General features: G+C 41.0%; 1 protein-coding gene across 24 annotated transcripts in view; it reads left to right on the forward strand.

Annotated features, from left to right (window-relative positions):
• CAMK2G (calcium/calmodulin dependent protein kinase II gamma) overlaps window positions 1-15,811 on the forward strand; it is a 322,552-nt gene that overhangs the window by 213,828 nt on the left and 92,913 nt on the right. For all 24 annotated transcript variants that reach the window (XM_040320435.1, XM_040320410.1, XM_040320413.1 and 21 more), the window contains exons 6-11: window positions 7,759-7,831; window positions 10,518-10,620; window positions 11,265-11,348; window positions 13,418-13,512; window positions 14,585-14,707; window positions 14,971-15,054. In XM_040320435.1, coding sequence (XP_040176369.1) covers window positions 7,759-7,831; window positions 10,518-10,620; window positions 11,265-11,348; window positions 13,418-13,512; window positions 14,585-14,707; window positions 14,971-15,054 — 562 coding nt within the window. The remainder of the gene's footprint in view (window positions 1-7,758; window positions 7,832-10,517; window positions 10,621-11,264; window positions 11,349-13,417; window positions 13,513-14,584; window positions 14,708-14,970; window positions 15,055-15,811) is intronic.

Here is a 15,811-nt window from a genome sequence, read left to right on the forward strand (position 1 = left end):
TATATATATATATATATATATATATATATATATATATATATATCTTTTTTTTTTTTTTTTAAAATATAAAATTGCAGCAACTAGAGTTGCAACACTAAAAGTCATCCAAGTCATAGATGTTATAATTGCCAGAGCTGGCAGGTTTGTCTTGCGTAAATACCTGTTCTATTTTGCCCTACAGCCACCAATTGGATTAATACCTCCTCTAAAAAAAAGCAACTGCAAAATGTTTGCTTTGTGCCTATGGGGCATCTCTGAACATTCTTCACCTAGGACAAATGAAAAATATTGCAGAGTCAGAGAGTATTCACATACAGTACATGTAAAAAGGTGACTGCAAAAGAGTGTTCATTTGTAATGCATGCTCAGTGATATACTGTGTGTGTTTTGGAATGTGCAGATGTTTTTAATCAAGACATTTCCTAAAGTCCCACCAGAGTAAAGGTGACTTATTTAGCACAGGCAGTGACTAGTGCTTCAGCAATGCAGTATAGTTCTATATATAAAGAAATTGTGCAATCCTAAATCACATAAGCTTACAAAACGAGTGAAATCCCAAAAAGTGATGTTAAACAACCAGTGTTTTGAAGTCCCAAAAAACAAAATATTTATGAAATAATGGTAAGTGTTAATATAAGATTCCAATGCAGCACCTGGATGTCTGTAATATTTAATAGTAGGTGCTTTTATATCCCAGCAGAGAAGAATAAAAACAGATGGCCTCTTACCGGACAAGATGGACCCCAGATTATAGGGATTAAACACGATTGGTTAATTGATCCTTATTATCTGGGGTCCATCTTGTCCGGTAGGAGGCCATCTGTTTTTACCCTTCTATGTGGAATATTGCAGACATCCAGGTGCTGCATTGGAATCTTATATGAACACTTACCATTTTTTAATTTATGTTTTGTTTTTTGGGACTTTAAAACACTTTAGAGCCCATTCACACAGGGGCAACACGAGTTCCAGCACGACTTTGGGAGGCAACTTGGACACGACTTGAGTATGAATCATCAGGCAACTTACAAGGCAACTTCAAGTTGCCTCCAGAACTTTACAAGGCAACTTCAAATCGCCTTCAGGACAGGAGGCTTTCCAGTGGCCAATCAAACAACAATCAGCTCTGTGGGAGGGAGGGGGGAGGGGTTTGCCTGAGAAATGTATGTTATCCTCCTGTATTTTTGCTTCAGTTAAGACAGTGATCAGACTTCTGAGGCGACTTCCATTGAAATCAATGGGTACAAGTTGCCTAGAAGTTGGATTGAAGTAGTACAGGAACCTTTTCTGAAGTTGGAGCGACTTCAGTAGTGTACATTATGACGGCTCCATTCACTTCCATTCATTTTCTCGACTGCGCGACTTGGGGTGACTTGAAGTCGGATCCCAGGTCGCCCCAGTGTGAACTGGCTCTTACATTTTTGATTATTTGTATCAGTTTTTTCCCCACTGGTTGTTTGATTTAACATCACTTTTTGGGATTTCACTTGGTTTGTAAGTTTATGTGATTTAGGATTGGGCAATTCCTTTATATATTCACATGTTTGGATTGAGTGCTTCATTCCCCAAGGCGGCACCTACACACATTTTTTTCACAATCTTTTCATGTTTATACAACTAATTATATTAATGGTCACATCATACCATAAGCACAGAATATTTAATTTATATCTCTAATGCAATATAGTTGCCTGTGTATATACCCACTTCACACCCGGTAGGGCAAACCCTAGATTTATGGAACCTGAGCTGCAAAAAATGGATTTGCTACTCGATGGAAAAAGCATTCCTCATATCGGAACCCCAAAAAATTACCCACTGGAGCCTACTTGTAATTACAGCAGTGCTGACTAAAAAAATGTTGTCCCTGTCATTAGACTCAAGACTAGCACTTAATATTTAGTTTGCTTTCACCAATGGAATCCAGCCAGAAGCCGATGGGCCTTTATATGGTTTCTTTCACCAGGAAATCTCCGGAGAGCTTTTGGCTGAGAATCCCAGCTGTGTGTATGCTCCTCGCAGGTTTTCCGACTGGAAAACTGCCCAAAAATCGCCGGGCAAATAAAGAGAACAACCAGGCAAAACGGTGGACTTTTGCCCGCCGTTTTTTGTCAGTTTTCCTATGGGAAAACTGCGATGGCGCAAACACACGGCCAGGATTCCCGGCCAAAGCTCCATCGCAGTTTTCCTGTCGGGGAAACTGGTCGTGTGTAGGGGAAAGACTGAACCAAGCAGGTTCTCGGCTTTCCCCTCGGGAAATCCTGTATGTGTGTATGAGGAATAACAGTACGGCTACGTATTTTAAGACCTCGGGATTCCAAAGCTGAGCTTACACAGAAATCCATGTTTCATTCCCTTTTGACGCAAGAACAAGTACAATCATAATGTTAGCAACACACTCCTGCATTTTTTTTGTTTTAACCTCAGCAGAGATTTATAGGAATATGTTAAGTATGCAGCTGAGGAAAATGAGACAAGCAGAATGTATCTGATCTTCTTCTAAAAGGCTGTTGCACTGGTTGCCAAGCAACAAATTTTCAAGAACTCTGCCGTAATGTGTGTTCGCCAAACCCTTTGTGCTCCCAACGGCAAGACGGAGCTGAAGTTTGCAGATGCGCAGCCGTGGAGGTTTCCAAATCCAGCCTTCTAGCAATTGTATTTCAAAGAGATTAGTCCTCACTGACCGGTTATGATAAAAGTGAAATATTTATTTCCCTTTAAATCGTGTGTGTGTGGTGATCGTTCTAGAGGCATTCCCTTACCCTTTCCATGTAATTGTATGCTTATACGTTTTGATGGATGTGCCTGTAAAGAGAAAGATAACATTTAAAGGTTTCTATGTTGTTTGATGACTTGGCTAAATACATTGCTCAAGTGTTACAGCTTCCTGTTCATTTTAGAAATATATCTAATTATTTTTAGGGCCGAAACAACTAATCGATTATGAAATTAATAGATTACCATTTTCATAATCGATTTATCGGCCGGTGACATAATGGGGTTAAAAAAAACGAAAATTAGCCCTTTATAGTACAAAAAGAGCAAATCTCTACTGTAAATATTACTTTCACTGTCCCACAGTAAAAAATGAACCCCTTAACAGTAGCGATTATTTGCTCTTTTTGTACTAATTTTAGTTTTTTTAACCCCATTATGTTACTAAACATCTCAGGCCTGGGCGACACAGTTCATTTACATGGTTTCCTATGGGACACGTTCACATCCATAATTTTTTCAGCTGCTGCGTATTTGGAAAGTGCAAGGACTTTTTTTTTTTTAATGCAATACGGTGCTATTTTTGTTTTTTTGGTTCAATATACTTCAATAGATAAGCTGTAGAAAAGCATGTAATGCGTTTTTTTGGCAATTTGTTTTTTTTAATCTGTCCAACAACAAATTGGGCCCAAAAAAATATGCATATCACAGCAATAATCAAAACAATAATATGCCAATAAATTGATTATGAAAATAATAGTTGCAGCCCTAAATTATTTACATATACAGTTGCAAGACAAAGTATGTGAACCCTTTTGGAATGATATGGATTTCTGCACAAATTGGTCATAAAATGTGATCTGATCTTCATCTAAGTCACAACAATAGACAATCACAGTCTGTTTAAACTAATAACACACAAAGAATTAAACATTACCATGTTTTTATTGAACACACCATTTAAACATTCACAGTGCAGCTGGCAAAAGTATGTGAACCTCTAGACTAATGACACCTCCAAGAGCTAATTGGAGTGAGGTGTCAGCCAACTGGAGTCCAATCAATGAGATGAGATTGGAGGTGTTGGGTACTGCCCCATAAAAAACACACCAGTTCTGGGTTTTCTTTTCACAAGAAGCATTGCCTGATGTGAATGATGCCTCGCACAAAGGAGCTCTCAGAAGACCTACGATTAAGAATTGTTGACTTGCATAAAGCTGGAAAGGGTTATAAAAGTATCTCCAAAAGCCCTGCTGTTCATCAGTCCACGGTAAAAAAAAATTGTCTATGAATGGAGAAAGTTCAGCACTGCTGCTACTCTCCCTAATAGTGGCCGTCCTGTAAAGATGACTGCAAGAGCACAGCGCTGACTGCTCAATGAGGTGAAGAAGAATCCTAGAGTGTCAGCTAAAGACTTACAAAAGTCTCTGGCTAACATCCCTGTTAGCGAATCTACGATACGTAAAACACTAAACGAGAATGGATTTCATGGGAGGATACAAAAGAGGAAGCCACTGCTGTCCATAAAAAACATTGCTGCACGTTTACAGTTTGTACAAGAGCATCTGGATGTTCCACAGCAGTACTGGCAAAATATTCTGTGGACAGATGAAACCAAAGTTGAGTTGTTTGGAAGAAACACCCAACACTATGTGTGGAGAAAGAGGCACATCATCATCAAAACCTCAACTGTGAAGTATGGTGGTGGGGGCATCATGGTTTGGGGCTGCTTTGCTGCATCAGGGCCTGGACGGATTGCTATCATTGAAGGAAAAATTAATTCCCAAGTTCATCAAGACATGTTGCAGGAGAACTTAAGGCCATGTGTCCACCAGCTGAAGCTCAACAGAAGATGGGTGTTGCAACAGGACAACGACCCAAAGCATAGAAGTAAATCAGCAACAGAATGGCTTAAACAGAAGAAAATACACCTTCTGGAGTGGCCCAGTCAGAGTCCTGACCTCAACCCGATTGAGATGCTGTGGCATGACCTCAAGAAAGCGATTCACACCAGACATCCCAAGAATATTGCGGAACTGAAACCGTTCTGTAAAGAGGAATGGTCAAGAATTACTCCTGACCGTTGTGCACGTCTGATCTGCAACTACAGAAAATGTTTGGTTGCTTCACTGCTTTCTCGGCCAATCGGGAGAGAGTGCTGCGGACAGCCGAGTCTCTTGTGCACCATCTCTGTATCGAGATAGGGCTCAGGTAAGTATTAGGGGGTCTGCTGCACACAGAAAGTTTTTTATCTTTATCTCATTTTCCTCAACTCCGAATGCATTAAGATAAAAAACAAAACAAAAAAAACACCTGCCTTTACAGCCACTTGAACACTGGGAGGGATCGCCACATTTTTACTGTTCTTGCATTAGAGAACCTCTTATGCAGCTTAAGATTAAATTGCTTCTGTTCCAACTTAATATTGTAACTACGTGCCTTCTTCAGAGTCCTTAGATTGAACAGTTTATTCCTAATAATGCAGTCATCATTTATAAATTTGTTTAATTCTATCAGATTTTCTCTCAATTGCTTCTTTCCAAATGCTTTGTTAATTTCCATAATCTTTCCTCATACCCTAGGTCCCCCACCCCTGTTTAGTTGCCTTTCTCTGCTCTCCAGTTGCTCTGGGTGAAAGTTGTGCGACTCTTGTGCGAAAACATTTATAAACAGAACGTTTATTTGCTTAGAAAACAATGTTTAACATTAGGATAAACATTAATAAATGTTGGCTAATTATAAAGGGATATTAAAGGATTTCTGTAGTCATAACACACTTTCATTTTATAACATCAGCATTGTAATATCAAAACAAACAATCATGTTGTGAGTTCTGCTTGTCTGCTGGCCATCAGTTTCCACAACTTCCCACATTAAATCACACATTAGTAGCCAGGCATTATATATGACGGCCTTATTTACTACTGTATCTGTGATCGCTGCAAATGGTCACAGTGATCACATGGTACCAGGTCTGACTGGACACAGTGCGACCGCGTGGTGCCAGGCGCGACTGGACACAGTGCGACCGCGTGGTGCCAGGCGCGACTGGCCACAGCGCGACCGCGTGGTGCCAGGCGCGACTGGACACAGCGCGACCGCGTGGTGCCAGGCGATCACAAATCACGCTGCTGCACATGCTTATGGCAGAGCGCACTGGTACATCCTCCTGGAACTAGAGAGCATCTGACTCGAAGTGTATCTACATTGGTCCAGCGGAAAGTATTTAAAGAGTTTTTCAAGTAAATCTGTTTTCTGCGGCCCCCTTAGCCTACAAAGGTAAAGCAACTTGTATTTTTTTTTTATATAGTCTTGTGGCAAATTCATTCAGGCTTCTTTCTGAGCAAATATACGTTTAGATAAATAGCTTTAAAGGGTCACTAAAGGAATTATTTTTTTTAGCGAAATAGCTTCCTTTAGCTTCCAAAAAAAGTGCCATATTGCAAAAAATGGGCTAGTAGGGAAGGGCGGTACATTTTTCGGGAGGTCAGGTGGTTAAAAGAAAAGTAGTGCTAAGAGAAAAGTACAGCCAAAGCTCATCCAAAGCTGTACTTTTCCCGTGGATCACAGGAGTGCAGTTAGTTCTGCACTTTTGTGACCCGTTTCCAGTCAACAGTGGGCTAAAGCTTGCTGTTGTCTGACATCACTCCAGCCAGTCCAGGATTGGGAAGGATTGCACCCATATAGTAGGGATCCACCCAGATGCCTGGACTGGCACCTGGCTCAGCCTTTCAGCGATCCGCAGCTCAGCGCTCCAGTGAGCAGGAGGGGGGGGGGGGGGGGGGGGGGGGGCGTGGGGGGCAGAAGAGCAAATACGGCTCTCTGCTCAGAGCAGCAGGAAAAACTGAGCGATCAGCGGTGTTTGATTGCTCAGTTCTCATCCTCAGAGAAGGTGGGGGACAGATGTCACGTCAGATAAAGGCTGCTTCCACCTAGGTATGTGTGATTTAAAATAAAAAAAATAAGACATACTTCTCTTTAAAGATTTTTTTCCATACTTCTTTTGTGGAGTACAATTTTGTCCACTAAAAGAATGTCTTAAAAAATGATCTATAGGATTCCCATTAGAGGTGTATTTTCCTTTTACTGCACAAACCTGCTTTATGGTCAAATTCTTGCTTTAAAATAGGTCATGGGCTCACCCAAAATGGTCGCTGGAGCACACAGACAACTTTGGCCTGTGCTGTGACTCCTCTTACTGCCAGTGCCATGCTAATGTTACAAGATGCTGAATGTGTTCCCATAGAGATTCTTGCCTGATCCTTGTTTTGTCACATCGGTACATGCAGTATTTATCCCCCCCCTTTACAATTTCCCTGCAATGTCACAACGTGCCCTAGTTGGCAAATCATTGCTATAAGTGTAGGAATATTTAGGTGACACTGGTGTCACTGACAAACTGTAAAGCCCATAAAAGCAAAACCTGTATTGTATTATTTATTAAATTAAAATAACTATTATGTATTTTCCTTTACTAAACAACTTGAAAGTTAACATTTAATGACGGCCTCATTATAGAAATGTGGCTCTTGGGTCACTGCTTGCTTTGGGAGGAAGAGCCCTCCAGTGACTCCTTGACAAGGTTATTGATGCATGCTAGGAGAAAGGGAATGGTTGAAGAGAAAATATTTAATGTGATATTGGCTAAATATAATAATCCTATTTCTCCCCATTATGTATAGTTGTAATTTTAGTGCTGCATTACTTATGGCCTATTGCGACGCTCTGGGAGATGAATGGTGAAAAGGGGAGAAATAAAATAAAAGGCTTGTTACCAGTAGCAAGTAATGCAGTTTTACTGGTTGCTGTGGGCTACAAACTTCAGGATTATAAGCTCCAGTGTTGCCATCATTTTTATTTTATTTTTTAATATCTTCTGTAGTAAAAAAAAAAAAACTCAGCTATTTGTAAATAAAATGCTATCAATGATATAACCATAGTGTATATCTGCACTATTTAGTTTGCTTCCTTCTTGTCCGAAGCTAGACAAAAGCCACTTGTGTTCACCGATTACTTACCATTTGTCTTGTTTTGGCTTTGCAGCCACTGTATTCACCAGATTCTGGAGAGTGTCAACCACATCCACCAACATGACATCGTCCACAGGGATCTTAAGGTAATACTGGTGATTTTATTCTTCATATGTTTAGTCATTTGGATACATTTTAAAAGTGTTATGCCCAGTAGGAGTCTGTCCTTTGATTTCTTGATTTCTGTCCTGGCTCCTTACTAATAAATTATTATATCACAGGTTGATTTTGGCTGAGAGGAAAATGGACAATTTTGGGATTCCATTTAAAGTAATGAATTTGTGTGGCAAGCCAAACTTTGACCCCCCCCCCCCCCCCAGTAGTAAATGACCCTTGCCTCCATGTGTTCCATGCTTGGCCTATAACGCAACACCTGCAGAATGCGTTGTTCTCCCCTGCGTGTAATAGCTCCACCCATGTGGTGCTACCGAGCAGTTGGAGATTAACCACTTCCCACCTAGCCTATTGTCATATAACGTCTGAGCGGGACATTTGTTGTTCCAGGTGAATGTCATATGATGTCCTCCAGAAACGCATTTTGCATATATCCGTGGCGCCACGCTCCATCCGGCCTGCTGCTGATACCATGTGATCGCTGTGACCAGTCACAGCAGATCACATTGAAATTGGTAAGAATGAATGGCTTTGATTCATGACATTCATTGTGTACAATTGTGTTGCTAGCTGTGATTGGTCACAGTGATCACATGGTACAAGCAGTGCCAATCACAGATGCATGCTGCAGGTCCAGAAATAACCTTTATAACAGGTGGATTGGAAGATAAAGGGACATGTATGAGAGAATGACATATTGTATACAAAGGTTCGGCTGTTATCAGTGTTATTTAGCAAGTATAAGTATTACAGATAATTTTATATAGTGCTCTCAATTGACACAGCACTTTACATTATGTTCATTCATATCAGTCACTTCTCTCAAGAAACAATCTAAGGTCCAATAATTCCCATGCACCCACACATTAAAAACGGCATTAAACGCCACAAATTTTGTATACATGAGCTCCCTGCAGGTTTATACCATAATGTGCTAGTATGCACATGGACAGACTTGTCTGTCAAAATCTGCCTTCCAGTTCTGTGTGGTTCTCCCATATTCCATGCATTCCAGTTCAGTGCTTGGGTGCTTTCATCTTCTCCCGACCTTGCTTTTTGGGTTTGCTCTTTTCGGCCGCTTGAATTTCCATGACATCCCTCCTGCGCATGCACACAGGAGTGACTTCATCAGGGCACAGAGCAGGTGCTGTAAATGTACTCTGTGTTGTGCATAATTGGCTTAGTGGCCTTATCACCGACAGGCAGGGGGAAGCATTTATGGCAAAACCATTAGGGCCTCATCTGTCATAAAAATCCTTCCTGCTGACAATAAACAGGTCTTTATCCCTGAGGCCGCATATATGCATACCTCTTTGTGCTAGGAGTGCACTATGCAAGAGCCCTGGGTCTTGTACTAATCCCAGTTTCTGGTCACCTCACTGCGGCGTTCGCCTCTAATTGGCTATCACAGTCATCAGTCATTGTATTGCCCTCCTACCCCTGTGGTTTCTTTCTCTTCTGAATGTAGAGAAAGCTACTTTACATCCTTCTCTCCTGCACAGAGAGAAAGATATAAACAAATGTGTATACAAAAAAAATGACATAAAAAATATAGATCAAGGTTTGGTTTAGGTTAGTGCCAGGGTTCGTGTTGGGGTCAAGGTAAGGGGTCAAAGTTCAGTAAAATTTTCTAAATATACAGCTACTTAAAAAAAAATATATTTTTTTTTAAGCCAGTTTTCCTGTAATATTAATGATAAAGAAAATTCAAAAGATATTTGTTACCAATCGCCACTAAAAGAAAGCCCAATTTGTCCTGAAAAGTAAACAAGAGATAATCAATCTGCATATACAAACTAGTTGCAATGATATGTACAGTTTTATCAACGCATGACAAACGTGCAATTTTTTTTACAAGCGTTCATTTTTGTTTTTCCTCCAGTCACTGAGGGGTTAATATGAGTTTAATACCATTTTAAAGGCCAGCATGACTTTGGAGTGTAGTAAGAAACCAGGCGGAAACGCATAGATGACATGCAAACTCCATAGTGTCCAGGCCGGGATTTGAACCTTGCACCGCAATGCAGAAGTGCTAACCACTAAGACACTGTGACACTGTGCCGCCCCCCCTAAAATGTATATCCAGAAAGTCCTTGTGTAGAATATCATTGTAAATAATATGAGTATCCGAAGTAGAATGAGCTTTTTGTTTGGGTTAACTACCTTACAATTTCAAAGAACTACAACTCCCAGCGCACAATACCTACAGATTGCATACACATGATTAACCAAGCGCACTTTTGTTCTCTTTCCCTCACTTCAGTGCCCTCTTACACATCTGCTAGTAGTGGTTTTCCCTTCACTCACCAGAGCATTACCGTCTTCTTACTCCTAAGCACTTACACATAAGCCTCTTGGGCTAATCATAAGACAGGCAAAACACTAGATAGCTGAGGCAGTGGAAGATTAATACCTCTGCATTGCTACATAAAAGTGTTTTGATTGCCACCTAGTGATCACTAATGTTATTACAAGTATAGTCATTGCTTGCATTTCACAATTTTTTTCTTCTTTTTTTTTTTTAACAGATATCATTAGTCTATAGATTTGTTTTTGGTCACATTAAATGGGTTTTCTTTTGCGTTGAATGATTTTTTTATTTTTTACAGTTAATGTCCAGTTTTGTCTAAACTCACTTTAACTCTTATTTCTGTGTAGCCTGAGAACCTGTTATTGGCCAGCAAATGCAAGGGGGCTGCTGTGAAACTGGCTGACTTTGGTCTTGCCATTGAAGTCCAGGGAGACCAGCAAGCATGGTTTGGTAAGCATGCAGAGTCTATTCATCATTTAAATTACTGAATTCAGCAGGGCTGATTCCTATACTGCAGTAGCTGTTTTAACCTGTGGTTTATTGTAAGGCCTTCAACATGCACTGGTGCCTTTAGCCCGCCATTTGCATACAAGTTATATGTATTGAAACCGTAGTCGGGTTATTGCTCATAGTGGGTAATGGAACTATTCAAATGTGCACACCGAAGATACATTTTTAAGAAAGTGCCTAAAGTTTCACTACAGTAGTGCAAGCAAAAACACGAAAACCCAAGAGGTCATAGAGATAAGTTCTGTAAACTAACATTACTTGTGTCGGGGTATCAAATGTAGAAATAAGTCGCATAGGATGTACATCCCTTGTTGTGTAATTGTTAAAGCACATAAAATTATGGATATGTATGTATTATTAGTGTCTGCTGTCTTCATTTCTGCATACATGTGTATGCCTTAGGTGTAAATCTTTTCTCTGGTTGCCTTGTCCTGGATCTTTAAACCCAGCATTAGATTATGCCTTTCTGGCTGCTGTGGGAAATTTTACTAAACTACAGTATTACTCTCGCCTGTGACCCACAGAAGGCAGTTACATAAGACCAAAGAAATGCAGTATAATTTAATGTTTTTTCTGTTTTTCAGGTTTTGCCGGCACACCAGGATACCTCTCACCAGAGGTATTGAGGAAAGACCCTTATGGAAAGCCAGTTGACATATGGGCCTGTGGTAAGGAGTCTGACTTTTCTGTGTGCACTAGATTCATTGTTGGCTTACTGTACAGGTTGTGTTTTTCTGAACATGCGTACAGCAAGTAAATTAAGTTCCTAAACTTAGTTATTCTAACGATAACGTTTTTGGTTTGCTAGATATGCCATTGAAAGCAATTTATTTGATTTAAGTACAAAAAATGTGTCTCTGCATTTTTGGAAAGGGTCAGGGACTTTTTTAAACACACAACGCTGCTTTCTTTGTTTCAATAGACTTCAATGGAGAAGCATCAGAAAAGCATTTAGCGCATTTGTGATGTGTTTTGCATTATTCTGCTCAACAACAAATTGTCCAAACGAAAATAATCAAAAATACGGAAAGCACAGCAAAAAGCAATGCTGAAACACTCAAAAGCAGCATGCATAGGCGTGAATTGAGCCTTAGGCTGCTGTGACATTGGGGCACGGGCGGCGGTGGCGGTAAAGCACCTCTATTTTTAGCGGTGCTTTACCATCGTCTTTGCAGAGGTATTCAGCCACTAGCGGGGTGCTTTTAACCGACGCTAGCGGCCGAAAAAGGGTTAAAACCAGCCGCAAAGTGCCGCTGCAGCTGTGCTTTGCCAGCAGTTCAGCCGCACTGCCCATTCATTTCAGCAGGAGCACCGCTTCTTCACCGCTCCTAAGATGCTGCTTGCAGGAGTTTTTTTTATGTCCTGCCAGTGCATTGCCTCAGTGTGAAAGCCAGAGGGCTTTCACACTGAGACTGCAGAAAGGCCGTTTTTCAGGTGCGATTTTTAGCCCTACTGTAAAAGGGTTCTTGGATGGAAGAGTCGGCACTCTTTCATTTCATTTCTGCATAATGCAACTCTGCAGTCTGGGTGTGGTTCTTTGACCAGGCTGGGGCAGATCCAGAGTCTAGTCTCAGGAGGAACTACCAGAAAATATTTTTTTGGCGGGCAATTTATCAGGGAAATAACTGGTGTTAGCGCTTCAATGATCACGGCACAATGGTTGTTATGGTATCAGGATGATTAAAGCGCATTATTTATATTATTACATTGTAATATAAAATGAAATGGTTCAACTCACCATAATGCAGAATCAGTGGGAGCCCTGTGTGTGTCACTTGCCACGCCATCTGCCACCAGATGAAGCTTGTCACTTACCACGTCACTTGCCACACGTTTGCGTATTGTCACTTGCCACACGTTTGCGTATTGTCCCTTGCCACACGTTTGCGTATTGTCCCTTGCCACACGTTTGCGTATTGTCCCTTGCCACACGTTTGCGTATTGTCACTTGCCACACGTTTGCGGATTGTCACTTGCCACACGTTTGCGGATTGTCACTTGCCACACGTTTGCGGATTGTCACTTGCCACACGTTTGCGGATTGTCACTTGCCACACGTTTGCGGATTGTCGCATCACCTGCCATATCTTGCAGAATGTCACTTGTCACAAGTTGCGGAATGTGGAATGTCACTTGCCTCAAGTTGCGGAATGTCACTTGCCTGCCACCAGATGCAGATTGTCACTTGCCTGCCACCACATGTTGCGGATTGTCACTTGCCACGTCACCTGCCACATGTTGCGGATTGTCACTTGCCACGTCACCAGATACCGATTGTCACATGCTAAGGTGGTGTTTTGCTTGTCAGAGTCAGGCAGCAGAGAGATGATGTAATCTCTCTGCTGCCTGCACAGTGAGGGCGGAAGTTACTGCAGGGATGCTGGCACGGTGAGAGATGTCATCTTTCTGCTCCCCCGGCCGCCGGCTTGTTGATTTGGCCAGCCACCCTCTCACGCACAGAGCCCCCCCCCCTCCCCCCCAGGTCCACCCCTGTGACCAGGTGGTATCATTTAAAATGTGCTGGTAGTCTGGGACCTGACTGTGCTACCTGGCAGGGCTGATTGGATCAAAAAAGACTAGCTGAACTGTTCGCTTTTTAAATTTGCATTTCACCAGTGTATACATCAGTTTGCATGAGTTTAGCGTTACATATGTGCATACATTGGGAATGGTTGATTTGGTCAGCACATGCTTGAAGTTATTGTTACTTGATAGTAAACGTGTTCTCTTCTTTTAGGGGTCATTCTGTACATATTATTAGTGGGTTATCCTCCTTTCTGGGATGAGGATCAGCATAAGCTCTACCAGCAAATCAAAGCTGGAGCATATGACGTAAGTTAATGGCTTCTGCAAATTCGTCTTACAAACATTGTTCAGGCATTCTCATGACAAATCTTTTGAATCTTCTTGTTGATACATAGGGGGCTACAAGTTGTTCACACATTCTTGGTCAAGAGCAATCCAGAGGCATTGTTCTATGAAGTGTGAACTTTCTGAAAAGTACAGCAAAGCTGGAGTGTTTGACAAATACTTGCAGTAAAAATTGGAGAAAAATAAAGATACAGCAGTTGTCTATAGCAGAGTCCGTAAGATGTTTTTAACATGTAGAAGCTCTGTACCTGCTGTACTTGCCAAGTTTCAATCAGCGTATGGTCAGTTTAAGGAGTTTTATGCACTGTCTGTACTGTTGAAGTGCTATTCAAACCCAAAAGCAAACATTTATTATATTGCAGCTTATCAATGTTTACTTCTGATGGCTACATTCATTTACTTCCCTTATTTTTCACCTGGTGATCCTGCCAGTAAGTTTGTTTTTTACAAAAGCACAAGCTCTCCAGCAGAATGTTTCGGCTACAGGTATGAGACAAACCATTCAACGCTAGCAGGGATGTTTACAACGTTCAGTTTTTATTTGTGTAAACCTTTATCACAAAAATAGAGGAAAAAAGCCTAAAAAGCAGTTAAAGGGGTTGTAAAGGTTTGTTTTTTATTTTCTAAATAGGTTCCTTTAAGCTAGTGCATTGTTGGTTCACTTACCTTTTCCTTCGATTTCCCTTCTAAATACATTTTTGTCTTTGTCTGAATTTCTTACTTCCTGTTCCTCCTCAGTAAGCTGTTCTGGCTGACTAACCCCCAGCCAGAACGGCTCAGATGATGGGGGCAAGTTTACAGGAAGTGAGAAATTCAGACAAAGAAATAAAACATTTAGAAGGGAAATGGAAGGAAAAGGTAAGTGAACCAACAATGCACTAGCTTAAAGGAACCCATTTAGAAAATAAAAAACAAACATTTGCAACCCCTTTAAGACGTTCGAGGGGGGCAGGGTATAAATACAATTGTGTGTGACTTTATAATCTAACAAACATATGTTTTTGTTTGTGTTGCATTAAAATTTCTTGTATAGTTCCCTTCACCTGAGTGGGATACGGTGACCCCGGAAGCAAAGAATTTAATCAATCAGATGCTGACAATAAACCCAGCAAAACGCATCACAGCAGATCAGGCTCTGAAGCACCCATGGGTCTGCGTAAGTCTCTTTAAGGTTTCTTGCTTGTCCACATGGGGGAATATTGACATTCTAGGCTGTTGTTGGGTGATTTTTAAATGTGTGTTTTTTTGTTTGTTTTTTTAGGATTTCTTTCAGGTACTATGAGACAAATGGAGTTAATAAAACCGTTATAAATGTTTAGCAATTTTCATATTTGTGGTCACTCATTGTAAACCTAGCCAGGCGCCATGCGTGTTTTATATTTGCTCATGTAGTAATGACATTTTTTTTTTTCTTTTCAGCAACGATCAACAGTTGCCTCAATGATGCACAGACAAGAGACTGTAGAATGCTTGAGGAAGTTCAATGCACGGAGAAAGCTTAAAGTGAGTCATTTCTTGTATTTTCTACTGGCATGTAGTCTCAAGGACTCTGCAGAAGAGTGGGCCTTGTATAGTAAGGGTAGAGGAAATGAAAAGAGTGAGTGTTGGGTGACTTCTAGGTAAATGGTTCTTGGTTTCACTTCAATGTACTTAATGGAAATACTGTAGCTGGTATTACTAGCAGCAGAATGTAGGAATTCCCAGTTAAAATATGAACTTTTCTTGTTACAGCATCTCATGCAAATAATAAAACAAAATCTCAAAGCAGAACTAGCCAGCACCCCCCCAGTATTTGCCTTTTAACTGCAAGTATGCACAACTTCCTTGCACATTATGGTAGACGCACCTCATAACGTGCCCACCTCCAGTGATGCAGGGTCCTCAGTTCCTCATCACTTCATCCACACTATCTGCCAACTTCTCCTGGTCGTCTCCTTGGTCCTGCATCTTCTGCCTTTGACCAATTTGGTTCCCACTGATAATGTAACTCCTGAACTTGCATGCTGGAGTTGCATTGTCCTAACACCCAGCTCTATTTTCGGCATCTTATGGATGCAGGCAGCGTACACAAGAAAAAAGTATAATTGGTAGAGCAGGTTTTTAAAGTCTTATCTACCAAAAAGGAAACATTTACATGTTAAAGATTTTTTATTTATTTTTTTAAAGGTCGGTTTCTCTTTAACCACTTCAAAACTGGGCACTTTTATCTCCTTCCAGCCCAGGCCAATTTTCAGCTGTTGGCGCTGTCACACTTGGACAA

The sequence above is a fragment of the Rana temporaria genome, chromosome 8 (genome assembly GCF_905171775.1).
Source record: "Rana temporaria chromosome 8, aRanTem1.1, whole genome shotgun sequence".
NCBI lineage: Eukaryota > Metazoa > Chordata > Amphibia > Anura > Ranidae > Rana > Rana temporaria.